The sequence below is a fragment of the Molossus molossus genome, unplaced genomic scaffold (assembly GCF_014108415.1).
Source record: "Molossus molossus isolate mMolMol1 unplaced genomic scaffold, mMolMol1.p scaffold_m16_p_21, whole genome shotgun sequence".
NCBI lineage: Eukaryota > Metazoa > Chordata > Mammalia > Chiroptera > Molossidae > Molossus > Molossus molossus.
Window position 1 is genome coordinate 14,757,592 of NW_023425357.1, and position 27,976 is coordinate 14,785,567.

Sequence of the window (27,976 nt, forward strand, 5' to 3'; positions counted from 1 at the left end):
ATCTGAGAATAATTTTCTGTGGCTTGAGATTTTGCCCTCTAGTTGCATCTCAGGTCTCAAGATTCATAGCTCCTCAGGCCTCTGCCTCTGTGTCCAGTCATTCGTCCCTCTTTTTTAAGGTTTACACATGTTTGCAGTCAATTATCTCTATTGGCACACTTCCTGTCTGTCCATTTAAGTTCAAGCTAGTAGTGTTTCTACTGATCTAACATTTAACAAGACTTGGTATGTTTCCTTGGTATGTATTTGTCACAAGGATTTACACAATTAGACAAGAGGATCCTCCACAGATCATTCTTGATTGGATAAGCCCATTTCTAGTGTTTATACTTAAGTGGTTGATTGGATCTGTAGTCATATACCTAATGCTTCACTATGTCTGTCCTTAACCTCCCTTTCTCTAGTATGAACTCTTTGATGTTGGATAAGGTGTAAACTATGCCCAAAATTACCCCTATAATCATGACAATTATAGGATTCCCTCCAATAGTATTATGTAAGGCTTTAACCAAAGTTAAAGATCTTTTTTTTTTTTTTTTATCCTCACCAAGGACATTTTTTTTGCATTTATCTTCAGATAGAGCAGGGGTAGAGAGGAGGGAAGAGAGAAAGAGAAACATCGAAGTGAGAGATACACATCAACTGGTTGCCACCCACACGACTCCGACAGGGGCCAGGGACAAACTGCAACTGAGGTACGTGCCCTTAGCGGAACTGAACCCAGGACTCTCTGGTCCACAGGCCTACACTCTAACCGCTGAGCCAAACTGGCCAGGGCTAAAGGTCTTTCTATATTAATAACTTTCATGTGTTCATGACTAACAACATTCTCACAATTATGACATCATAAGGATTTGTTTTTAATAGGAATTATCCAGTTGAATGATTGCTAAAGACTTTTCTCCACACTGATTACAATCGGAGCTGTTACTCTCCAGAGTGAATCATTTCATGATGAGAAAGGTCAGAGATGTTTGGCAGTATCTAGCATAAGCTGGAAAAGGTTATCTACACCCTTGGGTGGAGTAATTCCAGTCTTAGTATAAAATCGACAGAAAGCCCTGGCCAGTTTGACTCAGTGATTAGAGTGTCGGCCTGAGGTTTAGAGACGGGGTTCAGTTTCCGCTAGGGGCATGTATCTCAGTTGCAGTCTGTCCCCGGCCCTAGTTGGTTATGTGGGTGGCAGCCACTCCATGTGTCCCTTTCACGTCGATATTTCTCTCTTTCTCTTCCTCTCACTCTATCTGAACAAAAAAATGGAAAAATGTCCTTAGGTGACAATAAAAAAAAAAAAATCAACAGAAATACATACACAAATGCACAAAGAAATATACCAGAATATTTATAGCAATATCTTTATTACAACACAAAATTATAAAAAATACAAATAACCATCAAGAGGATAAACAGCAATATATTCTTAAAAATTGAATACCATACAAAGCGAATATGAAAACACTACCACCACATACAATAATATATGAATTTTCAGAATGCTGACTGAAAAAAGAAAAGAATTCATGAGGTGTGATAAAAATATATAAAGACATGCAAAAACTGCATGATATTACAAGCCAAGGATGTGATAATCTTTGGGGAAGTAACAACTATTTTATTTCACTGAATGCAATGAGAAATACAGTTCATATTTCATTTCTTTTATGGAGACTAATGCTTGTAATCATTTTAAAATCTTGCCTCTCCATGTATGCTTCTAAAAAAGAAACTGTCAACAGAACTTGAAAACAAAAAATTAGATTCACTGCTGATAGAGTTCAGTAACAATGACCACATCCATTTTTATGTGAGCAAACAGTAAAACAGTTATGCTGTATGGTGTTTTAAATTAATAACTATTATTACATTTGTGATTAAAATTACCTTATTAACATGCTTTTAAAAAAAACTAAAGTTTTACAATAACTTGGGAAGGTTGGTTTCCCAAAGAAATCATATCTTACTGCATTTCCATTTTTTCTCCCTTGTGAGTTCTCTGATGGACAATGAGGTTTCTCTTATAACTGAAGGATTTACCACACTCATTACAAATATAAGGTTTCTCCCCTGTATGAGTTCTCTGATGTACAATGAGATTTGTCTTTTGGCGGAAGCACTTCCCACATTCATTACATTTGTATGGTTTCTCTCCTGTATGAGTTCTTTGATGATGAATGAGATATGACTTCCTGCTAAAGGCTTTTCCACATTGAGAACATTCATAGGATTTCTGACCTGTATGTATTTTCTGATGTACAGTGAGGGTTGCTTTCTGGCGAAAGGACTTCCCACATTCATTACAAATATAGGGTTTTTCCCCGGTATGAATTCTCTGATGTAGATTGAGATTTGTCTTCTGACTGAAGGATTTTCCACATTCATTACATTCATATGGTTTCTCTCCCGTGTGAGTTCTGTGATGATCAATGAGGTATGACTTCATTCTAAAGGCCTTCCCACAGTGAGGACATTCGTAAGATTTTTCCCCAGTATGTGTCCTCTGATGTGCTACAAGGGTTGTCTTCTGGCGGAAGGACTTTCCACATTCATTACAAATATAGGGTTTCTCCTTATTGTGAGTTTTCTCATGAAGAGCAAGGGTTGTCTTCTGGGAGAAGGATTTCCCACATTCATTACAAATATAAGGCTTTTCCCCTGTATGAGTTCTCTGATGTACAGTAAGGTTTGCCTTCTGGTGAAAGGACTTCCCACATTCTATACAAATGTAGGGCTTCTCTCCAGTATGAATTCTCTGATGTAGAGAAAGTGTTGTCTTCTGGCGGAAAGACTTCCCACAGTCATTACACTCATATGGTTTCTCTCCTGTATGAGTTCTTTGATGACGAATGAGGTGTGATTTCAATCTGAAGGCATTCCTACACTGTGGACACTCATATGATTTCTCCCCTGTATGTGTTCTCTGATGATCAGTGAGGGCTGTCTTTAGGCGGAAGGACTTACCACATTCATTACAAACAAAGGGTTTTTCTCCTGTGTGTGTTCTCTGATGATCAATGAGATAGGACTTTCTTCTAAATGAATTTCCACACTGATGACATTGATAGGGTTTTTCCTCTGTGTGAATTCCCTGATGCAGAATCAATACTGACTTCCTGCAGAAGGACTTCCCACATTCAGTGCATATATGTTTTTTTTCAATATTGGTTGTTGTTCTCCTTTTATTATATTCAGATGGGTTTTCATTTCTGTAAGCCCTATGATATGTAAGTAAGCCTCCTTTTTTAAGCAGTAATTTCTCACAGTCATTATATCCAAATGACTGTGCTGGTGTTTCCATCTTATGACACTGCATAAGCATTTCATTATGACTGATAGCCCTACCATGTTGATTATGGGATTTGACTCCATGGTGAGCTGTCTCTGGTTTAGCACTGAAGAGTGATTTCTCATATCCATTATACTCACTATGCCTCTTTCTTGTAGGATTCAGATTACTGATGATTAATTCTGATACATTTTTAAAAATCTTTCCATGATGGTCATATTCAGAAATTAGATTTTTTGAATGTATCGGGGTTTTGCTTAAAGTACATGTCTTGTCGTATGCATTATTATTCTCCTTAATCAGTTTTTTATGACTTATGAATACAACTGATCTAGAATATTTATCTTGGTGTTCTTTGAATTTCACTAAAAAGTCTTCAGTTTTCCAGTTTTTTTCTAGAAGATATAATTAATAAAAACTTGTGAATGTTCACACATTTTCTATGAAAAGGAACTGAACTAGGGTTCATTATATGAGATAAAAAAGACCCCAGATAAATTACTCCTGCATGGGACAAAAAAGTTAAATAAAATACTTGCTTCAGTGTGGGGAAAAAAAAGTAATGAATGCTAATAACTTTTTCTCTTTGCACCAGAACTTCATATACCAAAGTTGACTGAACACAAGAACAGTGAAGAGAAGACAAAAATTGTAGAAGAGGTATTCATGTTTGGATAGGTAGATTTAGAGGCAATAAAGTAAAACTATCAAGGGCTTTTAAGCTTTAAGTAGGATGGACAAGACTAGTAAAAAAGCTTACTCAGGGAAAATATTAGAGAAGGGATTACTTCTGGAGGACACAGATCAGAGTCTATACTTTTATTTATCATTCCTAGATTGTAAGGTAAAACACTTCCAGTTGTTCCACCACTCCCATCCACGTAGCCATTAATGGTTAATTAATTATTCCAAGCATGAATTCCTTAGTGTTTAGAAAAATTATCCTATAGTCTAGGTCTAATTCTCCATATAGCTGGGAATCATTTTCTCTTCTGACAAAAAACACAACAGAAAATTTAAAACAGACTAGGGGTACATTCACTGGTGTATCCAGATTGCTGTTACTATCAATTCTTTCAGAATTGTGTTCAATACAGAAAAACACTCATGACCATCAATTGTAACTATTCCTCTTTTCAATTGATGACTTATTTTTTCAGGTTTAAAGACTGTTCAAGAGTTCCCCCAATGCAGTAATGTTCTCCAATTCCATGAGATGGTTCATTCTAGTTCTAGATTATTCCTTAACTTTAACCTTCATTTCCCTTACAAGTTTATAGCTATATTTGACCTGTTACTTTGCAACCACCCAAATCTAGTGGAACAGTGCTAAATCTAGGCTCAAAAATATTTTTCTGCCTAGAAGTCCATTACCACCAATACTAACATATAAGGAATTTATCCTGTAAACAAAACTTTACCTCCCCTAGAATCACTCTTTATATTCAAACAAATTTTAAGGGTTGTTCCCATATCTGACAAATGTAAGCCATAAAAAGTTTACATTAGCCCTGGCCGGTTTGGCTCAGCGGTTAGAGCGTTGGCCTGCGGTCCGGAGAGACCCGGGTTCGGTTCCCGCTAAGGGCACGTACTTCGGTTGCAGTTTGTCCCCGGCCCTGGTTGGTCGTGCGGGTGGCAGCCACTCGATGTGTCCCTTCACGTCGATGTTTCTCACTCTCTCTCCCTTCCTCTCTCTCCCTCCCATTCTATCTGTACAAAAAATGGAAAAATATCCTCGGGTGAGGATTAAAAAAAAAAAAGTTTACATTAATACTGTGAATCATATGTAGTATCTGGTAGAAACCAAACATTTCAATTAGAATGTATACTGACATGGCCTAAACAGGTATATCTGAAAGGAACTTATAAGTACATGCTTTCTGAATGAGGGAAATGAGATATATCTCCCCTGTATAGCTTCACAAACATTTCAGGAAGCAACTACTAAATACCTAACAAGTTATATACTACAGCAAAGACTGAAACAGGGGATCTTATCTTTGAGGCAAAGAATCCTTAAGCATAAACCATGTACAATCAGGCATTACTTTAGATAATCATATCCAAGTACTGTGTATGTTACAATTCGTAAGTAGCAAAGGAATTCACAGAAAAAACAAACAAAAAACAGTGTATATAATGAGGAGTGGTCAAGCAGTAAGTAGTTCACTGACAGGAAATCTCAAGACTCAACCATAAGATACACAGTTTGTGGAAGGAAGAACACAATGAAAAATATATGACAAATCCTACATCTTTGGAGAAAAGTTAGTAGACTGGATCAAGTGGAAATTAGCAAGAGTTTCCCACAAGAGAGAGAAATAAATTTGAAAAGACTAGATTAAAACTTAGTATGTTAGTCCTTAAATAATAAAGAATTTCAATTTCATATAAAAAATAAGTAACAGGCAACAAGTAACAGATATATCTTGACAGAAAAGTAAAAATGTAAATTTTAAAACGTAGAAAAAATTATAGCAAAGCTGAACTGCAACAACAATAATCAACACATGAAATAAGATAGTTGTTATTTTGTATAAAGTCAGTAAGAAATGTAAATATGGAAAGAAGTAAATATATTTTACAGGCTGATAAGCATAACACAAATTGTGAAGAGAACCATAAGAGATGATGACAGAAACAGAAGAATCAAGCTAGTATGAGGTGGGAAAAAATAAGTTAGAAATAGATAAAAGAATTTAAGAGCTAGGAGTATTAGTGATTTTCATGTCCAACACATTATCATGAAATAGGTAAGACATAAGATTGTAGAATTCCTAAAGGACTAGAGAGAAGGTGAGAGAAATATGCTGAGTATATCTGCTTAGAGGCATTGACAAAGAACAAAGAGCTTAAGTCCTGAGAATGGATGAAATTATAATCCAAAGGCTTATCCCTTGAGGACAAATCAGACAAATAAGAAACAATATATGTTAAAAATAAATAAATCTGTGTGACTACTACATGCCAGGCACTGTTTCAGGCGATATGGCCACAGTAGTGAAATAAACAGACCAAGCTGGAAATAGTAACTCAGAAAATCATAAGAATGAGTTAGTGTTTTACTCAAACAAAGGATTAACTTAAAGAATGATGATCAGCCCTGGCCGGTTTGGCTCAGCGGTTAGAGCATCGGCCTGCAGTCCGGAGAGACCTGGGTTCGGTTCCTGCTAAGGGCATGTGCCTCGGTTGTAGTTTGTCCCCGGCCCTGGTTGGTCGTGCGGGTGGCAGCCACTCGATGTGTCCCTTTCACATTGATGTTTCTCTCTCTCTCTCTTCCTCTCTCTCCCTCCCACTCTATCTGTGCAAAAAATGGAAAAAAACGTCCTCGGGTGAGGATAGAAAAAAAAAAGAATGATGATCAGCCATATAAAATGAATCACAACATTTAGTGGAAGAAAATGCTAGCTATGAAATATTCAGCCTGGACCAAGCCATGGAAGTTTTCAAATTAAGTTATGTTTATGGTGAGAATGGGAACTTAGACTTAGCATAAAAAATATGAGGTAACGCCCTGGCCTGTTTGGCTCAGCAGTTGGAGCGTCGGCCTGCGGTACAGAGAGACCCGGGTTCGGTTCCCGCTAAGGGCACGTACCACGGTTGCAGTTTGTCCCCGGCCCTGGTTGGACGTGCGGGTGGCAGCCACTCGATGTGTCCCTTCACGTCGATGTTTCTCTCTCTCTCTTTTCCTCTCTCTCCCTCCCGCTCTATCTGAACAAAAAATGGAAAAAATGTCCTCGGGTGAGGATAAAAAAAAAATATATGAGGTAAGAAAGGGAAAGAAAATAGTAAGCAAATGAGAAGAAAAACATTAACCAAGAATTTTTTTCCTTTTTAAAGACAGATTTAAGAATTCCTAAAAGGAAGAAATCTATAAAAGAAAGAAAAAGGGCAATGAGAGAAGGGACTTAGAATGCTAGAAAAAGGCAAAAAAAAAAAAAGATCTAGCCCTGGCCAGTTGGGCTCAGCGGTTAAAGCATTGGCCCTCAGACTAAAAGGTCTCAAGGGCACATACCTGGGTTGCAGATCTGATCCCTAGCCCCAGTCAAGATCGTGTGGGAGGCAACCAGTTGAAATGTCTCTTTCACATTGATGTGTGTTGTTTTTTTTTTTGTTTCCCTCCATCCCTTCTACTCTATCTAAAAAATCAATGGAAAAATGTCCTTGGGTGGGAATTAACCAAAAACAAAAAAAGCTCTAAAAGAAGGAAGACTTATAGTACATTTTGATTAGGTTAGGTCAAGAGTGGCAACTATCTTTGATAACACCAAACTAGGAAAGAATATTATATAGGGACAGTAATATTAGAAAGTTTGCAGGTACATGGTCATTCCAAAGGTTAAGAGCCTTTAAAAAGAAACTCCCAAAATATTTCAAAGTTGTCGCCAACCTCATAACCACTTAAAATTTTATTTTCTACTAGTTTCATCTGCCTGAAAGTCAGAAACTCACCATAGCAGGTGTGACCTGTCAATGATGTCCATGGCTCTTCTCCTCGTTCCAACTTCAGGATCACATCAGGTTTGGTCATGTGACACCCTGATAAGGCAAGATTTGGATTAAGTTGCTTAGGGTTCAATATACTCGAAAAAATTAATAAGGTACATTTTCAGTACGGCATAGTAAGATACACCTTTGCATAACAGTAAACTTAACATGCTGTACTGGGCAAGTGAAAGTTGCAGTCATTCATTCTGATAACCAAAAAGAATGCATCACCTCTTTTTCCTGAAATTCAAGATCACACATACTTTAGGTACTTTGAAGGAAAATACATGCTACTGAAAGTTTCAAACAGGTTTTCTTACCCACAGAAATGAGGTGGCAATAGTTTTCCAACATCACATCCATGTATAGAGTCTTCTGAGCAGGATCCAGGTGCTGCCATTCCTCCCGTGTGAAGTCCACAGTCACATCATTGAATGACACTGATCCCTGCAATGGATAGGAACTGTGATCACAGCAAGCTGACTAGATATTAGGGACAAGTTTTTATCCTGTTTCTTTGTGGCATTCATAAGAAAAAACGTGTAAAGAAAGCCTATCATTTTTCTTGTTTTGTGATTTACATTATGAGGAAAACAAAATCAAAATACAAGTATCTGCCACCAAATTTATTTAATAACTCATTCTAAAACTACTTACTGGGACGTCACTTTGTACCCCAATACTGCATTCATTCACTGGGATACCACACTGCACACTGTCCCTGCTCACAAGAAGTTACAGCCTCAAAACCTGTAACACATACCTTCAATAAAGTATGTGTAAACACAAACTGGCAAAGTGTTACAGGTAGCACAACAGAAATATGAACAAGATGCAGTATATCACAACACAGCAATTTTCTCAGCCTTCACTAAAGAGGTTAACTTTTTCCTCTTCAAGATTATTGTGATGTGCAAGTAGAATATGGTTTTAAAATGCATGGGAGTGATTTTTCCCATGAAAAGTGATCATAGAGTGAACTGGCCAGGAAAACAACCTATCAGATAATAATTATAAAATCTGAATACAATATATAATAACCAACTAATAGATGGCACTGACAAGCACCCAAAACAAGCAGAAATATCCTTACCCAACTGCAGTGGGTAAGACTGTTAAGTTTGTGGCTTTTTTGCATGAAATACTGTACCCCAAACCCCATAGTTCTTAAGGTAGGAAACCACAGCATACTTCGTCAAACATGGTATAGAACAGAAATGAATGGTAGACGAGCTGGAGATTTAGGGATAAATTCTGAAAGTGAGAACTACAGAACAGATGAGACCTAAAATCTGAGTATAAACTGCCAGAACTCCAGACTGAGAGTTAAACTAAGCAGTTGTTAAAGAGATCACAGAGGGCTTAGGAAAAAGCAGACAGAAAAATATCAGAAAAGAGTTTTGAAAAACAGAAGTGCTCCTAGTGAGATTGAAGTTTCTGCATTGCTGATTATAATCCACAACCTGCTGATAGCTCAAGCAGAAGAAAACAAAAGCAAACCTGAAAAAAATAAAAGATGGGGAGGTCAGGAAACAGATCTATAATGTTGTAAGATTGATGTATATTCTTTAAATAATTCAGTATTATCTCTTAAGTAAATCATAGTAAGTTAAAGATGAGTGTTGTAATCCCTAAAGCAACCACAAAATAATACAGAGATCACTAAAATGTCAATGAAGTAATAAAGATATATTATCAAAGTGTATTTGATGGACACAAATAAAACAGGATTAGGAAGAAACAAAAACCTGGTAGAAGGAACCTTAATGAATATTACGAAGTGTTAGCTGCCAATCATACATACTTTATGATCCCAACTATACAACATTCTGGAAAAGACAAATTTATGGAGATGGTAAAAAGATCAGAAGATGCCAGAAATTAGAGAAGAAGGGATGAAAAGGTAGACCACAGATTTTTAGAACAGTAAAACTATTTTGTATAATACTATAATGGTGGATATATATCATTATACATTTCTCAACATCCATAGAACACACAACACCAAGAATGAACACTAATGTAAACTATGAACTTTGAGTGATAATGAAGTGTTAATGTAGGTTCCTTGACTGCAACAAATGTACCACTCTGGTGTGCAAGATGTTGATAGTGGGGGAGGATATGCATGTGTGGGGTAGGGGGTAAACTGAGACTCTGTACTTTCAACTCAATTGTCCTGTGAACCTAAAACTGCCCTATAATATAAAGCCAATTTAAATGGATTAAAAGAAAACAGATTAGGCATACAAAAAACAAATACCAAAATAGCAACCCTAACTCCAACTCTACCTTTAATTGTATTAGATGTAAATGGACTAAACACTGCAATAAAAAGTCCAAAATTATTACAATGTATAAAAAGCAACATTCAAATATGTTCAATCTACAAAGAAATATTTTAAATAACAAGGACACCAATATGCTAAAAGAAAAAGAATGGAAAAAACATATAAATACTAACTGTAGTAAAGCTGATTTGGCTATAGTAAAAGCAAAAAACGTTTGTCAAATGGAAGAGTATTACTACTACAAAGAACATTTCATAATGATAAGAGTAAATACACAGACAACTAACTGTGAGGTGATGGCCAGGGGGGAGGGGTAGTAGGGGCAGGGTGAGGGTGGGCCAAGGGGGCTAAGTGGGGGACTTCTGTTATAGCATCAATAATAAAAATAAAGTAAAAAAGTAAATAAATAATAAACTTAATATAGAGGTATTCACCAAAAAAAAGTCCCAAATCAGGGTTGATGTTAATGTTTGTCAGTAACCAAAAGAAGTAGACCAAAAGAATGGATGGGGCAGACACCTGTAAAGATTCAGAATCTCAAAGAATACTGACAAACAACTAACTCACATATTTATAGAACACCATTTCAATAATTTCACAATACATTTATTTTTTCAAGAGAAAACAGACTATGCATAGACAAATCTTACAGAGCATGTCCTCTTACCACAAAGGAACTAAATTAAGTATCAATAAAAATAACGTATCTAGACAAGCCCCAAGTGTTTAAAAATTAGACAATATATTTCCATGTAACCAATTTTGGATCAAAGAATAATAAAAAAGAAAATGTTCATAAAATATATTGAACTAAATAAGAATAGATCAAAATCTGAACATGCAATCAAAGGAGGCTAAGAGAGAAACTTGTAAGCTTAAATGCTTATATTAGAAAATAAGAAAGATCTAATATTAATAATTTAAACCATTATCTTAAAGAAAGAGCAAAGTAAACACACAGCAAGTAGAAGAAAATTTTAAAGATAAAAACAAAATCAGTAGACTCGAAAATGAATAATTGGGAAAAAACAAATTAATGAAACCTGAAGCCAAATTCTTGAAAATATCTATAAAATTAACAAACCTCCAGTTAGGTGGATTAAGCTCTAAAGAGGGATGTCACATATAGCTACTAGCAGATAATATCCTACAGATATTAAATAGGTAACAAGAGTAAATTACAAATAAATTCAAGGCAATAAATTAGACAATGTATATGAAAGGACAAATATTTTCCCTTAAAAATATGTTACCAAAAGAAAAATAAAATCTAAAAAACCTAACCTATTAAAGATACTGATTATGCAATTTAGAAGGTTCTTAAAAACATTTTTCCAGGACTAAGAGTATTATGCTCAGTGAAATAAGCCAGCCAGAGAAAGACATATGATTTTACTTATATGTGGAATCGAATACACAAAATAAACTAACAAAGTGGAGATGGACCCATGGATACAGAGAACAGATTGACAGAGGGGAGGGTATTGGGAGCCAGATGAGATGGGTGAAGAGATTAAGCAGAGAAAACAAAAGCTCATGGACACAAACAACAGTATTGATTGCCAGAGAGAAGGGGAAAGTGGGGGGAGGTAGAAGAGGGTAAAGGGGGGATAAATGGTGATGGAAGGAGATTTGACTCCGGGTAGTAAACACATAATAGAATATACAGATGAGGTACTGTAGAACTGTATACCTGAAACTTATTTTATTAACCAAGGTCACCCCAATAAATTTAATTTAAAAATACAATAAAAATAAAAAAACAAACAAAAGTTCCTAAGCCTCTTGCTTCATAAGACACCTGGAAAGCTTTGTGAAAAAAGAAAATTTTTTTCAAGCCCAGACGATTCAAGGTAAATTTTATCAAACTTTTAAGAGTTAATGAACACATGCACCAACTTCTTCTTTTCCTGCTGGAACCATGGAGGCTGCAGAAGAAAAGAAGAAGGTTCCTGCTATGCCAGAAACCCTTAAGAAAAAGTGAAGGAATTTCGTAGAGCTGAAGATCAAGCGCCTGAGAGAGAAGTTTGCCCAAAAGATGCTTTGAAAGGTAAGGAGAAAGTTTATCTATAAAAATGTGTTAATAGACAGATGTACAGAACTGAGATTCAAATAGCTAGGATGACAATAAAAGCTGGTAACTTCTATGTACCTGCGGAACTCAAATTGGCATTTGTCCTCAGGATCAGAGGTATCAATGGTGTGAGCCCCAATGTCCAAAAGGTGCTGCAGCTTCTTTGCCATCGCCAGACCTTCAATGGCACCTCTGTTAAGCTCAACAAGGCTTCGATTAACTTGCTGAGGATGTAGAACCAAATATTACATGAGGTACCCAAACCTGAAGTTAGGAAATGAATTTATCTACAAGCATGGTTTATGGCAAAATCAATAAAAAACAAATTGCCCTGCTCCACAGTGATTGCTCCATCTCTTGGTAAATATGTCATCAACTGCATGGAGAATCTGAATCACGAGATCTTTACTGTTGGAAAACGCTTCAAAAAAGCAAACAACTTCCTGTGGCCCTTCAAATTATCTTCTCCATGAGGTGAACTGAAGGAAAAGACCATCCATTTTGTAGAAGGTGGAGATGCTTGCTGGTAACAGGGAAGACCAGATCAACAGGCTTAGTAGAAGGATGAATTAAGGTATGTACTATGGTTATTTTTGTAATCTGTTCAGTTAAAAAACAGCGACTCCTTTAAAATTGAAAAAAAAAAAAGAGTTAATGAGAGCTCTTTTGCTCAGGCCTGTTGCATTGGCAGGATGGGCATGTGCTGTGGTCTTCATACTGCCAACAAGCTCCAGAGCTACTGACAAGATCAGAAGTGACATGATAAACAGTACCAGAAAGCCCATTTGGGCACAGCCCTAAAGCCCAACCATTTTGGAGGTGCTTCCCATGCAAAAGAAATTGTGCTGGAAAAAGTAGGAGGTTTACACCAAACAGCTAACAGCTGACATCAGGAAGTGGGTCAGGATCTAGCTGATCAAGAATGGCAAAAAAGAAAATCACAGCCTTTATACTCAATGATGGTTGTTTGAATTTTATTAAGGAAAATGATGAAGTTCGGGTTGCTGAATCCAGTTTTTAAGTTTGTTAAAATAGTCAATGTCTCTCTTTTGGCTTATACAAAGGCAAAAAGAAAAGATCAAGATCATAAGATTTGATGGTGAAAACACAGTAATAAAAAATGTTAATTTGCCAAAAATAAAAAAGGTTTAATGAGAATATTTTACTAAATCTTTATAAAAATCAGAGTACTTTCTAATTTATTTTATAAAGTGACTAATACACTCTTACCAAAACCAGAAAAATACATTAAAAGAATATTACACAGAGCAGTATCCTTGGTAAAATCTGATTTAGAAAAAATTAACAGAATATTAGCAAATTGAGTAAAATGATATATAAAAAGCATTACACATTATGACCAAGTGGTGCTTATCCCTGGAATGCAAAGTTGGTATAACATCTGAAAACCAATAACATAATCATTATAATATCAGAATAAAGTAAGAAAACCATAGATTATTTCAAATGAAGAAAAATAATTAGATAAAATTTAAAATCTACATATATTTGCTCTCACCAATTCTATCAATGTTATAGATATTGCATAATGAATGAGAAAAAAATATGAGGCATACAAGACTGAAGAGAGAGAAGACAAACTGTTTACAGATTACATGATCAGGTATGCAGAAAGGACTAAAGAATCTACAAAAAAGGGTACTAGAAATAAGTAAATTTAGCAAGGTCACAGGATACAAATATCAAAATACATAAATCAATTCTGTATTTATATACTAACAATAATTGAAAATGAATTAAAGAATAAAATTAACAAAACATCTGTAAGACCTGTACACTGAAAACTATAAAAAACTGCTGAAACTTTAAAAAACCTAAATAGCCCGGCCAGTGTGGCTCACTGGTTGAGCATTGTCCCATGTACCAAGAGGTCGCCAGTTCAATTCTTGGTCAGGGTACATGCCCAGGTTGTGGGCCCAATCCCTAGTGGGGGACATGCAGGAGGCAGCCAATCGATGTTTCTCTCTCCCTCTCCCTTTCTCTCTAAAAAATCAATAAAGAAAAATAAATAAATAAATAGACCTAAATAAACATGCAGATACAAAAGATGCATGGATTAGAAGATGTTATCATGCCAATTACATCTCCAACCAATCCACAATGTCTTCAAAAAACACAATCATAGTCAAAGTAGACTGTTTATAGAGATCAGTAAGTTGAGTCTAAAATTTACATGGAAATGTAAAACTCCTAGCATATCTAAAACAAATTTTTAAAAAGTAGAGATGGAAGATTCACATTACCTGATTTCAGGACTTAATACGGCTGTGTTACACTGGCAAAAGAATACATATATAAATCAATGAAATACACTACAGAAGCACACCTACACACATATATATATGGTCAAATGACTGTCAACAAAGGTTCCAGGATAATTTAGAAGAAAAAGGGTGTGTTTCCACGGACTCTGGAAAAACATGATATCCATTCAAATTAAAAAAAAAAAAAGAGGAACTTCAATTCTACCTTACAGTATACAAAAGAATTAAGTTGAAATGGATTATTCACTTAAAAACCATACGTGAAAATCTCAAACAAAGAATAAAATATGCACAGCCCCGGAGTATGCAAAAACTTCTGAGATAGGACACAAAAGTCATGGATCATAAAATTTAAAAACCTGATAAGCCAGATTTCCTTAAAATTTTAAAAAGTCAGCTCTGAAAGACATCATTAAAAAAATAAAAAATCAAGGCATAGACTAAGAAAAGATATTTATTGTACTTTTATCAGACAAAAGACCAGTATAAAGAACTCTAATAACATCAGAATAAGAAAACAACCAGTCCTCTCAAAAGTTGGCAAAAGGACTAAACTCAGAAGATTATATAAATGACAAATAGCAAAAGGAAAAATGCCCACCATTTTTCATATCAGGGAAATGAAAGTTAAAACAATAATGAAATACCATTACACACTTGCAAGAATGACTAAAATTATAAAGCACCCATACCAAGTGCTGGTGAGGCTATGAAGCTATTGTAAATGTCAATATTACTGATGGAAATGTAAAATGGCATAACTTTGCATAACAATTTGGAAGTTCCTTATAAAGATAAACATACATTTTTCATACAACTCACTGATTCCACAACTAGGTATTTATCCAAAAGAAATGAAAATATAGTTCATGCAGATATTTCATCTGCAAAAGTCCACAGAAGTGTTATTCATTATAGTAAAAAGTGGGGAAGAAATGTCTATCAAAAAGTAAGTGGATAAACAAACTGAGGTATATTATTCATTCATATACTAGAATTCAACACTACAAGGAATGCTCTCATATATACAACAACATGAATGAATTTCAAAAACATAATGTTGAGTTAAATAGGCAAATCCCTCGAAAAACACATATGCTATTATCCCATTTATATGAAATTCTAGAAAAGTCAAAACTAATTTATGACAGAAGCAGATATGATTACTGAAGCCTTGGGGTGGCAGTGGAGCAACTGGATGTATTGGGGCATGAGGGAACCTCTTAGAGTAATGGAAATTTTGTAATCTTGATTGTTGTAATGATTACAGAGACCTATGTAATTATTTAATTTTTTTTATCCTCACCTGAGGACATTTTTCCATTTTTTGTTCAGATAGAGTGGGAGGGAGAGAGAGAGAGAGAGAGAGAGGGAGAGAGAAATATCGACATGAAAGGGACACATCGAGTGGTTGCCACCTGCACAACCCAACCAGGGCCGGGGACAAACTGCAACCAAGGTATGTGCCCTTAGTAGGAACCGAACCCAGGTCTCTCTGGACCGCAGGCCCATGATCCAACCGCTGAGCCAAACCAGCCAGGACCTACATACTTATTTCAAAGTTCATGAACTCTACACTTAAAATGGTGCTTTCTATTGTATGTAAAGTATACCTCAATAAAGTTGATTTAAAAAATAAGGGTGGGTGTCCAGTTCTGCTTGAAAAAGTGCAGAACAGCTCTCATTTGACTGTTACTGTAGATAAACTATAAACTCCAGTTAAAATATGAAAACATTTAACATCCGATTGACATCAATAAATAGATCTTCCAGACAATCAACAAGGAAACAGATGGCCTTAAATGACACAATAGATAACATAGATTTGACATTTTTATTATTATTTAATTCATTTATTTATTTATTTTTCAGAGTCCTTCCCTGAGTCAGGAGGAAGGAAGCTTTCTTTTTCTTTTTTTCTTTTAAATCTTTATTGTTGAATGTATTACAGATGTTCCTCATTTTTCCCCATTGACCCCCACCTCCCCACACCCGCCCCCTCCCACCTTTTCCCACACTGTTGTCTGTGTCCACTGGTTATGCCTATAAGTTCTTTGGCTTATTTCTTCCCATCCCCCAACCCCTTTCCCTTTGAGGTTTGTCAGTCTAGCCATGAATTTGTAATTTTTAATTCCTTCACCTTTTTCACCCATTTCCCCAACCCCCCTCCCATCTAGCAACCAACAAAATGTTCTCTGTATCTATGAGAATGTTTCTGTTCTGCCCGTTCATTTTGTTTGTAGATTCCATTGTCGATAGATATGTATTCATTGCCATTTTGTTTGTTCATATATTTTATGTTTTTCTTCAAAAAGACCCTTCAGCATTTCATATAATAATGGTTTGGTGGTGATGAACTCCTTTAACTTTTTCTTGTCTGGGAAAGTCTTTATATGGCCATCGATTCTAAATGACAGCTTTGCAGGATAGAGTAATCTTGGTTGTAGGTTCTTGCTTTTCATCACTCTGAGTATTTCTTGCCACTCCCTTCTGGCCTGCAAAGTTTCTTTTGAGAAATCAGCTGACAGCCTTATGGGAACTCCCTTGTAGATAACTAACTGCTTTTCTCTTGCTGCTTTTAAGATTCTGTCTTTGTCTTGAACCTTTTGCATTTTGATGATGTGTCTTAGTGTGGGCCTCTTGGGGTTCATCTGGTTTGGGACTCTCTGTGCTTCCTGGACTTGTATGTCTGTTTCCTTCACCAAGTTAGGAAGTTTTCTACCATTATTGTTTCAAAGAGGTTTTCAATTTCTTGTTCTCTCTCTTCTCCTTCTGGCACCCCCAAGATGCGAATGTTGGCACGCATGAAGTCGTCCCAGAGGCTCCTTACACTCTCATTTTTTTGGATTCTTTTTTCTTTTTGCTCTTCTGATTGGGTGTTTTTTGCTTCCTAATATTCCAAATCAATGTTTTGCTTCTTGGATTTACGTACTCTACTATTGAATCTGTGTACATTATTTATTTCAGTTAATGCCTCCTTCATTTCTGACTGTGCACCCATCATTTCTGACTGGTCCTTTTTTATGCTCTTGAGGCCCTCACTAAGTTCACTGAGGTTCTCACTAAGTTCATTGAGCATCCTTATAAGCAGTATATTGAACTCAGCATCTGTTAGGTTGCTTATCTCCATTTCACTTAGTTCTTTTCTTGGGGTTTTGTTCTGTTCATTATTTGGGACCTGTTTCTTTGTCTCCTCATTTGGGCTGCCTCCCTGTGTTTGTTTCTATGTATTACTTAACGAGAGGTATGGGGCTATCTGAGACCAGATGCTGCTTGTTTGAAAGAATTTAGGAAAACCTGAAGCAGGATCCAAGACAGGCCAATCCTATGGTTAAGCAAGTGGCAACAGCTTGTGTGGGCCTGAAAGTGGGATGGGGCGGGGCCTCAGGGAATCACCAGGGCGGGGCTACCAATGTGAGCCAGGCTGCTGGAATCCCAGATATGGCAGCTGTCTGCGGGCCCAAGGAATGGCTCACCAAAGGAACAAAGGCCTCTTACAGCACGTTTGTCCCAGAGAAAGCCCCCTCTCCAGCCCTCACTCCAGTGCCAAACAGCTCAGTTCTTCCCTGTATGTCTCTGGTGCCCCTCGAGCTGCCTCCCCTCCAAGCTTAAAGGGAGTGAGTCCGATAAGTCTGTGCGCCGGCCCTTTAAGGAGCTGCCTGGGGATCCAGCCGCGTCAGCTTCCCTGAGACGCAGTTACCGCTGGTTTTTCCAGCCAGAAGTTATGGGGACTTCTCTTCCTGACACTGGAACTCTGAGCGGGACGCCTGGTGAGAGACGGGGACCCCTCAGTCCTCAGGGAGGACCTTCCCAGCCAAGGTATCCTCCTGATTTTTATCCCCTACACGTGGGTATGGGACCAGCCCGACGCACCACCACCCCTCCTACCAGTCTGGATGTGGCTGCTGCTTTAATTCCATAGTTGTAGGACTTCCATTCAGCTTGATTTCAGGCAGTTTTGAATGATGGTTGTTCTGTAGTTTAGTTGTAACTTTGATGTGGTTGTGGGAGGACGCGATACCGCGTTAACTATGCCGCCATCTTGACCGGAAGTCCCCAGATTTGACATTTTTAGAGCATTTCACCCCAAAGCAGCAGAATGCACATTCTTTTCAAGTGAACATGGAACATTTTCCAGCATAGACCACATACTAGGCCACAAAACAAGTATCAATAGATTTAAGAACACTGAAATCATATAAAGTATCCTCTCTGACTACAGTGGTATTAAACTAGCAATCAACTATAACAAAAACAAAAAGCACACTAACACATGGAGGCTAAATAACATGCTACTAAACAACAAATGGGTTAACAATGAGATCAAGGAAGAAATTAAAAGATACCTTGAGACAACTGTAAATGAAAACACAAACACCCCAAACCTCTGTGACACTGGTAAAGCAATCCTATGAGGGAAATTCATAGCAATACAGTGATACCTCGGTTCTCGAACATAATTCGTTCCAGGAGGACGGTCGAGAACCAAATTGTTCGAGAACCGAAGCAATGAAACCCAATAGGAAATAATGGAAACTGGATTAATTCGTTCCAAGCCCCAGAAAATGCCTATTTACTGGCCTAATTTGTATATAATATGTAGAAAAACATAAGTCTCAACAAGAAATAAAAGTGTACAGTATGTCTAAGGGTTAAATTCAGTGTAAAGCGTGACTCTCTCCACAAAGCGTGACTCTCTCCACAAAGTGTGACTCTCTCTCTGCACTCACACTGATGACGCAAGCAAGGCGCGCTGGGCCGAATGAACGCCATTCGGCTCAACTCGGCTCATCTCGGAAGTTCGAGTTCCAAATATTTGTTCGGATTCCAAGACAAAAGTTTCTCGAATCTCCTGGTCGAATACCGATTTGGTCGAAATCCGAGGCGTTCGAGAACCAAGGTATCACTGTACAGGCCTATCTCAAGAAACATGAAACATCTCAAATAAATAATCTAACCTTACACCTAAAAGAAATAGAAAAAGAACAACAAACAAGGTCCAGCGTATAAGGAAGGAAATAATAAAGATCAGAGTGGAAATAAAATAATTATAAATAAAATACAAAAGATCAATGAAAACAATAGCTGGTTCTTTGAAAAGATCAACAAGACTAATAAACCTTTAACCAGACTCATCAAGACAAAAAGAAGAGTCTTGCATTTATAACCCAATGCATAAAATCAAAGATGAAAGAGGAGAAGTGACAACCGAAACACAGAAATACAAAGGATTGTAAGAAAATACTATGAACAATTAATTATATGCCAGCAAACTATACAATCTGGAAGAAATGGGTAAGTTCCTAGAAACATACAATCTTTCAAGACTGAAGAAACAGATAATCTGAACAGACTGATTCTGACCAACAAAATTGAATCAGCAATCAAAAAAATCCCAAACATTCAAAGGAGAAGTAATACTTACCATTCTCAAGGTATTCCAAAAAATTCATAAAGAGAAAAAGTTCCCAAGCTCATTTTATGAGGCTAGTGTTACCCTGATTCCAAAACCAGACAAAGACATAACAAGGAAAAAAAAGACAGAAAAGATAATTACAGGCCAATATCCCTGATGAACATAAATGCAAAAATCCTCAAAATATCAGCAATACATTAAAAAGATCACAGAGCATGATCAATTGATATTTATTCTGGGGATTCAAGGATGGTTCAAAATCTGCAAATCAGTTAATGTGATAAACCACATGAATAGAATAAAGGATAAAAATCATGATCCTATCAATAGATGCAGAAAAATAATTTGATAAAACCCAGCATCCATTTCTGATAAAAACTCTCAGCAAAGTGGGAAGAGTTAACATATCTCAAAATAATAAATGCCACATATGACAAATCCACAGCTAACATTATACTCAACAGGGAAATTAGAGCTAAAAGCATTTCCCTTAAGATCAAGAACAAGACAGGGATATCCACTTTCACCACTCTTATTCAACATAGTATTAGAAGTCCCAACTACAGCAGTGAGGCCAAAAAAATAAGAAATAAAAACATCCAAATTAGAAAAGACATAAAACTATCATCATTTGCAGATAACAAGATATTATAGAGAGAAAACCCTACAGATTCCACTATAAAACTACTAGAACTGATAAATGAATTCAGTAAAGTATCAGGATACAAAATTAATACTCAGAAATCAATTGCATTTTTATATACCAATTATAAACTACCAGAAAGAGAAATTCAGAAAACAATCCCATTTACACTTGCATCAAAAAAATAAAATACCTAGGAATAAATTTAACAAGGAGGTAAAAGACCTGAATTTGGAAAATTATAAGACATTGACAAAAGAAAATGCAGAAGATACACATAAATGGAAGCATCTACTGTGTTCATGGATAGGAAAAAGTAACATGGGTAAAATGTCCATACTACCCAAAGCAACCTATAGATTCAATGCAATCCCTATGAAAATACCCATGCATTTTTCACAGAACTAGAACAAATAGTCCTAAAATTCATATGGAACCAAAAAAGACCCCTCAGCAATCTTGAGAAACAAGAACAAAGCTGGAGGTATCATGCTACCTGACGCAAACTATACAACAAGGCTATAGTGATAAAAATGGCATGGTACTGGCATAAAACCAGACACATAAATCAATGGAACAGAATACAGAGTTCAGAAATAAACCCACACCTATATGGTCAATTAAGCTATGACAAAAAAGTTTAGAGTATACAATTGGAGTCAAGACAGTCCCTTCAATAAGTGATTTATAATAATTATGTAGGGTGCCAAATGGTTACTTGAATTATTAGGGAGATCACTTCACAAATTGTATAATTGCCTAAGCATTACACTGTACACTTGGAACTAATATAAAATAATAGTGAATGTCAACTGTAATTGGCAAAATTATATTTTAAAAAAAGTTCTGGAAATAGTGATGCTGGTTATACATCAATGTGAATGTACTTAATGGCACTGAATTATACACTTAAGAATGATTAAAATGGTAAATTTTTGTTATGTATATTTTACCACAATTTTTTTAAGTTAAAAAGTGTGAGAAACACAGAGATTCACGAGTACTGGGATGAGTGCGTAAAGGATGGGAAAAGAAGTAAATGTGTTAAATGGGAAGACAAGTGACTGCTATAAAAAAAGACACCCAAACAAAGATGATGTCAGTGGTGATGAAGGGATCTGTGGTATAAGGAGTAAGATTCAACACTAAATGGTTGTGCAGTGGAAGAGAGACATCTAACTCAAGTCAGCTGTATTAGCAGGTGGGCTGGGGCCACAAGCAGACTGGGGAAAAAAAAAAGAATAGGACTGGCAGGTGTTGATGAGGTAAGTCAGTCTAGGCATGTGCCTGCAGTATCTATGGAACATACAGGTGATGCTGATATCTATTTGGAAGTTGGATATGGTTTTGACACAGAATAGCAGTTTACGATTTAAATTATTTGAGCATCTTTTTAAAAAATTTACCTTTATTGAAAGTATTAGATGCTCCCCTTTTATCCCCCATTGACCCTCCCCAGCCTGTTGCCACAACCCCCCTACCCAGGCCTTCACAGCCCTATTGGCTGAATAAAATAATTTGAGCATCATTAGAATAACAGTGGTAGATTGTGAATAAGAACAGAAGACTGGCCCTGGCCGGTGTAGCTCAGCGGTTAGAGCGTTGGCCTGCGGTCCAGAGAGACCCGAGTTCGGTTCCCGCTAAGGGCACGTACCTCAGTTGCAGTTTGTCCCTGGCCCTGGTTGGGTTGTGCAGGTGGCAACCACTTGATGTGTCCCTTTCACGTCAATGTTTCTCTCTCTCTCTTTCTCTCTCCCACTCTATCTCAACAAAAAAATGGAAAAATGTCCTCAGATGAGGATTAAAAAAAAAAAAAAGAACAGAAGACTGTAAAGAGAAGAGAACCAATACAAAAATCTGGATAACACCAGTATTTACCAGCTCCACATAAAGATAAATGTTCTGAAAGAAAACACCAAGAAAAATAGCTTTGAAACCAAGAGCAGAATATTTCAAGAGTTACAATCCTCGTTCAGTGGTTTACCTAAGCATATACAATTACTTCTCCTGCATCTGCATATAAAATTAGAGAAAAAATTTATTTATTTATTTTAATATATATATTTTTTCTTTATTGATTTCTGGAGAGAGAGGAGAGGGAGAGATAAAAACATCAATGAGAGAGAACATCCACTGGCTACCTCCTGCATGCACCCCCACTGGGGATCAGGCCCACAATCTGGGCATGTGCCCCCGACCGGGAATCGAACCAGCGACCTCTTGGTGCATGGGTCAACGCTCAACCACTGAACCATACCAGCCGGGAGAGAAAAGTTTTAAATAGAAATAAATCTATAACACCATCAGCATACTGGTGAAGTGTTCTTAGCAAGCCACAGAGTTTAGGAATTGTTAGCTGCCGCGAGCAAAATTTAAGAATCAAACACGACAAATACAGGAGTCTCAGTTCTGTGTATAATCTGTCAAGCACAGTTCTAGTCTCAAAGCCTCAAGATAGGACTTCCTGTCACTTAATAATCAGTCAATTCCATCTCCACCTTGACTGTTTTTATCTATGCAAGACAAGTTCATGCAGTAATATATATTCTCATTTAATTTGAGGAAATGCATTTTTGTTCTAGCATTGCTTCTGGGAGCAGACAGAGAAAGATGATGAATGATATACCCACTTACTGTGTAAACAGTGATTAAAATTAGGAGCATTTGTGGAAGATAAAGGCTTAACTGGCCAATGTGGGAAGAAATGCGGACCACTTCTCTGAAGGGAAAGATAGAAGGATTTAAAACAAAGAACACAAAGGCTCAAGTATCCTGTAAAATAAAATGAGAGAGAAACCATCACCTCACCTGAGCCATGGTTTTGAGATTTGCAAGAGATGACCAGTCTTCCTTTGGGATCCTCTTTGCAAGGGGTTCCTAAGAAGGCAAAGCCAAGATGAAAAGATGCCATAGAACACCACACACATGCCTTGCAGGTCTCTTATGATTCAAATTAAATTGCCTCCATTTCCCTTGTTTTGGCCCTTGTCAACTCAGAACATCCCACCTAAATAATATAGGGGGGAGAATGAAGCTAAACAAATCTTATTTTATTCCCAAAATCAGAGACACAGGCTCTTGGGGCAACAGGTTAAATTTTGGGAAAGCGCCCCTCCTGTCTAGCACCATCTTTTCTTGCCTAAGCAGCCTACCGATATTAACTACTTCCAAGCTGCTCTCCATTAAGGCTCTACCATTTATACTTTCACCAGCAATATATGAGAATAGCTATCACCCTTGATGAGTACTGCTGATATGAACTTCTTGATGCTTGCCTAACTAATGGGTATAAATTGTTTCTAGTTTTTATTTTTCTTATTATGAGAGAAGAGAAGATTCTTTTTGTAAGTTTAAAAACCATCTTTAGTTCCTTGTCTCTTACAATTCTTTCACTTTTCTATTAGGTTATTTTTATTTTCTAGATTGATATTAGATCTTTTTTAAAGGAAGGAAATTAATAATTTGCTTTAAATAATTTTTGATACTTTCTCACTTGACTGTGTGTTTTTCCCACACAAAAATAACTTTAAAAAAGACTATGAACCATCTGGTTATACAATAATCTATTTCCTCCACTCACCAAAACTGCCATCTTTATCATATATTTTATTGCCTTTGTTATTTGACTAGATCTGGACTTTTTATTTAGTTCCACTGATGTGTTCATAATTGCCAAGATCACTCTAATTATTACAGTTTTAAAACACATTTTAATATCAGGTAGGGCTACTTCTCCCTTCATTACTTTTCTCTCAGAATATCTGCCTTGTTCATTTTCTCCTAAGAACTTTAGAAAGTTCAAAAATTTTACTGAAATTTTAATGGAACTGCATGAAATGTTTGAGAGTTTGGGCATTTTATCATGCGTCTTCTTGTTCTTTTGTCTTACTTTTGAATCATTTAGGAATATTTTTTAAAAATTTGAACACATCATGCAATCCTTTGTATCATATATATAATTTTTTTTTTTTTAGGGAGAGTGGAAGGGAGGGAGGAAGGGGGAGGAGGAGGGAAAGGGGGGGGGGGAGAGGGAGAGAGAGAGAGAGGGAGGGGGAGAGAGAGAGAGAGAGAAACATCAATGTGAGATACACTGATCGGCTGCCTCCTGCACACCCCCCAGTGGAGATCCAGCCCACAACCTAGGCATGTGCCCTGACTGGGAATCAAACTGGGATCTCTAAGTGCATGGGACAACGCTCAATCCACTGAGTCACACCAGCCAGGCTATATATCATATATTTTAATATACTTTTATTGGTTTTAGAGAGAGAGGGAGAGGGAGAGAGAGAGAGAGAAACATCAATGAGAGAGAAACATCAACATCGATTAGCTGCCCTCCTGCATACCCTCTGCTGGGGATGGAGCACACAACCTGGGCAGTGCCCTGACCAGGAATCGAACCAACAACCTCTTGGTCCATGGGTTGATGCTCATCCACTGAGCCACACTGGCTGGGTAGTATATCATATTTTTGATGGCTACTGGTCATTTTCATGTTTTCTGAGATATATATATATACCCATATTGATATCTGTATGTAGATTTATAAACTCACATACAGACACATCTGTGCCTTGCTAATTTCCCCCCCCAGAAACCTCTGAGTTTTCTAATTGTTATCATTGTTCTTTTTTTTTTTATCCTCACCCAGGGACATTTTTGCTTTTTGCATTTATCTTCAGGTAGAGCAGGAGGGAGAGAGGGGGGAAGAGAGAGAGAGAAACATCAACGTGAGAGAGACACAATGGCTGGTTGCCACCCACACAACCCCAACTGGGACTGGAGACAAACTGCAACCGAGGTACGTGCCTTTAGCGGAAACCGAACCCAGGATTCTGGTCCGCAGGCTGACGCTCCAACCGCTGAGCCAAACCGGCCAGGGCTATCATTGTTCATTTTTAACAGGATGGTACTTAGGAATCTTTCTGCCTCAGTCTCAGCAGATGTCCCAAAGATGGTAAGCGAAACAAGCTTCTAAGTATCCCTCATTCAAAAATACAGTCTTGTAAAACAGCTGACTGTAAAGTTTTTCTACAGTTAATTTAACTCCTACTTCAAGAGGCTGGAGAGGCTGGGAGAAGGGAGTGTCTCTTTAAGGGAGTAAATTATTTTTTGAACAATGTTTTCCAGGGGGAAGAAAAGTGAGTGTTTCTCCCTTACTTATAACATACAGGGGGCCCCTCACACCCTAATGCCACTAGAAACCAAAGTGATGAGAAAAATTTGTGGGACAATTGTACATGTTTTAAGGACTTGGGAGGGCAAAATGACTAAAATAGCTAATTCACACCTGGGCGCTAGATGGGGAACCCATGTACAGAGCCTCCTGTCCAAGAAGACTAACTGAGACAACACAGGCCATCAGACCAGAGGGGCCACTGCATATCTAGAGGAAGTACTGGGGAGGCAGCTGAAGAAGTAAGTGGCTGTGTCATGAGAAGAAAAGTGTATCTAGAAGTTCCCAGCAGTGGTTCTCTTAGAAGGTGAGATGACTTACACTAAATTATAATGGTACCAGTCATGTTAGCCTCTTCCTGTCCCTGACTTCTGACTTCTCTTCCCTTTTTCAGCTCCCAATCCATTCTAGCTGGAGGCTACCCACCTAGAGGGAGTAAAGAGAAGACAAAATAGAGGTTGAGGAATTAGAGAAGAAATTGGAGGCTTCCAGCAGAAGGGAGACTTTTTCTGCTTTTAAAACAAGTTTGAAGTACTGGTTTCTACAATGAATATTTTATTTAACTAAATGACTATTATAAGATGGGATTTATCTTGTGTTTAAATGTCCAACAGATTTTTTTTTATTGTCTTCAGAACGACTGAAGAAATTATTAAATCTGCCCAGGAATTCATCCAGCAGCAGCAAAAGCAGCTGCAACAAGGGGGTAGGGGCGGGGGCGATAACCCAAATAGAAATTTTGAGAATTTCAACTTTGGGTTCTACTCATTTCAAAATATTGGTCATTAGCCGATATGAGGTCTCCCAATATAAATATTATTTTAATTTTACCTAATCCTCTCCATTTTAAAAATCTCTCTCGCTCTTTATTTTTTTACTTGAGTCAAATTCTACAAGCATATAAAATAACCAATATTCGGATAACTTAATACATATTTAACTAATCAATTCTCAACCTCAATTACACAATGAGCCACATTCACAGTTGTCACGACCTGTGCAAACAAAAATACTTCAAAAATTAGACATATGTACAGTTACAGCACCCACTACACAATCACAATCCCACAGGCACACGTCATGCATAATCTCACGGAGCCCATCACAATACTTCTTCACAAAGTAGCAAAATCTCACTCACCCTTTACTGTTGCCTCCCCAAAGTTGCATACAGTCTCAAACGCAAATCGACTCGCACCTATTTCAAAATACACACAGAAACCCTATCAGTTTCACAACCAATCGGTGTCACAACGTCACACGGAGTAACACGTGCGCAAACACACACAAGGACAGGCACAAAAAACTACACAAACGGAACGCCGTGTGTTCTGTTCAGACAGCTGGGGTTTCCCTGTGGGCGGAGGGCAAACGAAATCCCTGCCCAAGCCGAGCTCAGACCCGCCTCGGGCTTCCAGGTCCCTCTGCGGTTCCCTCCAGCCTGGACCGCCGCCGGCCGGGCTCCCTGTTCCCTCCTCGGCGTTGCCGGCCTTGGCTCCCGGTTCCCGGCTCCTTCATCTGCCTAGGTTCTCGCTCATATCGTCGCTTTCTTTAGGGCCAGGACTCGCGCTTTCCTCCCCGGCCTTCTCAGCCTAGGTTCCCTCTTCCTTTCTCGCTTTCCCCAGCCCAGGTTCCGGCCCCCGTCCTCAGCATTACCCCTGGGTCTGGCCATCAGCCGCCGCCTCCTAGCTCGCAAGACACGCCAGCCTCCCCTCCGACCACTAGCCAGCCGTCTGCGCCTGCGTACTCCGCGCCGGCTCAACCGCCCAAGAGTCTCCGCGGCTCCGTCGCCGCGGCCTCGGCACGCCTCCCGCACTTCGGGTCTTTGTGGCTTTGAACTACAGTTCCCACCGTTCTTCCCCCTTCCCCCCCTCCCCGGATGCTTTGGAAAAGAACTTTGATCTCTGTTCATTTCAGGTCCCCCTCCACCCAGTAATCTTCAAATTGCTCAGGCCCTAGTGGTAACCTAGGAGTCTGGGCCCGGCAGGCGCTCACGGTGAGGAAGCCCGCAGCCAGCCCTGCGGGCGCAGACAGGGCTGTGGACCCGGAGCTCAGGCCTGGGTGCTGTGTATAAGAGAGTGTAAGCATTTGTGTGTGTGCGCGCCAGGAAAGCTGCGTGATTGTTTTTTGTCTCTGCTCCCATGCCGGACTTTTTGAATGACCGTGGTTGGCTGTCACGTGGAGTATGCGCCCCGTGGGGTTTGAGACCGCCTATCACAAGACAGTGCTGTCGCTACCTAGTGCCATGCAAGAAGTTTTTAACTAATCGGTTAGGAGTTTTGGTTGTCACCAGGGTGGAGCTTCATTTCTGCAGTTCTAG

General features: G+C 38.0%; 1 protein-coding gene and 1 pseudogene across 1 annotated transcript; one reads left to right on the forward strand and one right to left on the reverse strand.

Annotated features, from left to right (window-relative positions):
• Positions 1-1,346: 1,346 nt before the first annotated feature.
• On the reverse strand, positions 1,347-27,391 carry ZNF567 (zinc finger protein 567). Its single transcript, XM_036274636.1, has 6 exons — positions 27,313-27,391; positions 25,978-26,082; positions 23,289-23,357; positions 8,092-8,218; positions 7,736-7,822; positions 1,347-3,678 (listed from the first exon to the last, which is right to left on the reverse strand). Exons 3-6 carry the CDS (start codon positions 23,295-23,297, stop codon positions 1,958-1,960), a joined length of 1,944 nt encoding a protein of 647 aa, XP_036130529.1. The 5' UTR covers positions 23,298-23,357; positions 25,978-26,082; positions 27,313-27,391; the 3' UTR covers positions 1,347-1,957.
• On the forward strand, positions 11,981-12,709 carry LOC118638668 (annotated as a pseudogene).
• Positions 27,392-27,976: the final 585 nt, after the last annotated feature.

What these genes read in the sequence shown, in the direction of transcription:
- ZNF567 (XM_036274636.1), bottom strand. An exon ending in TTGCCACCTCATTTCTGTGG is followed by an intron (nt 7,823 to 8,091) that starts GTAAGAAAACCT and finishes TTGCCTTATCAG; the next exon opens with GGTGTCACATGACCAAACCT. An exon ending in GACAGGTCACACCTGCTATG is followed by an intron (nt 3,679 to 7,735) that starts GTGAGTTTCTGA and finishes TATATCTTCTAG; the next exon opens with AAAAAAACTGGAAAACTGAA.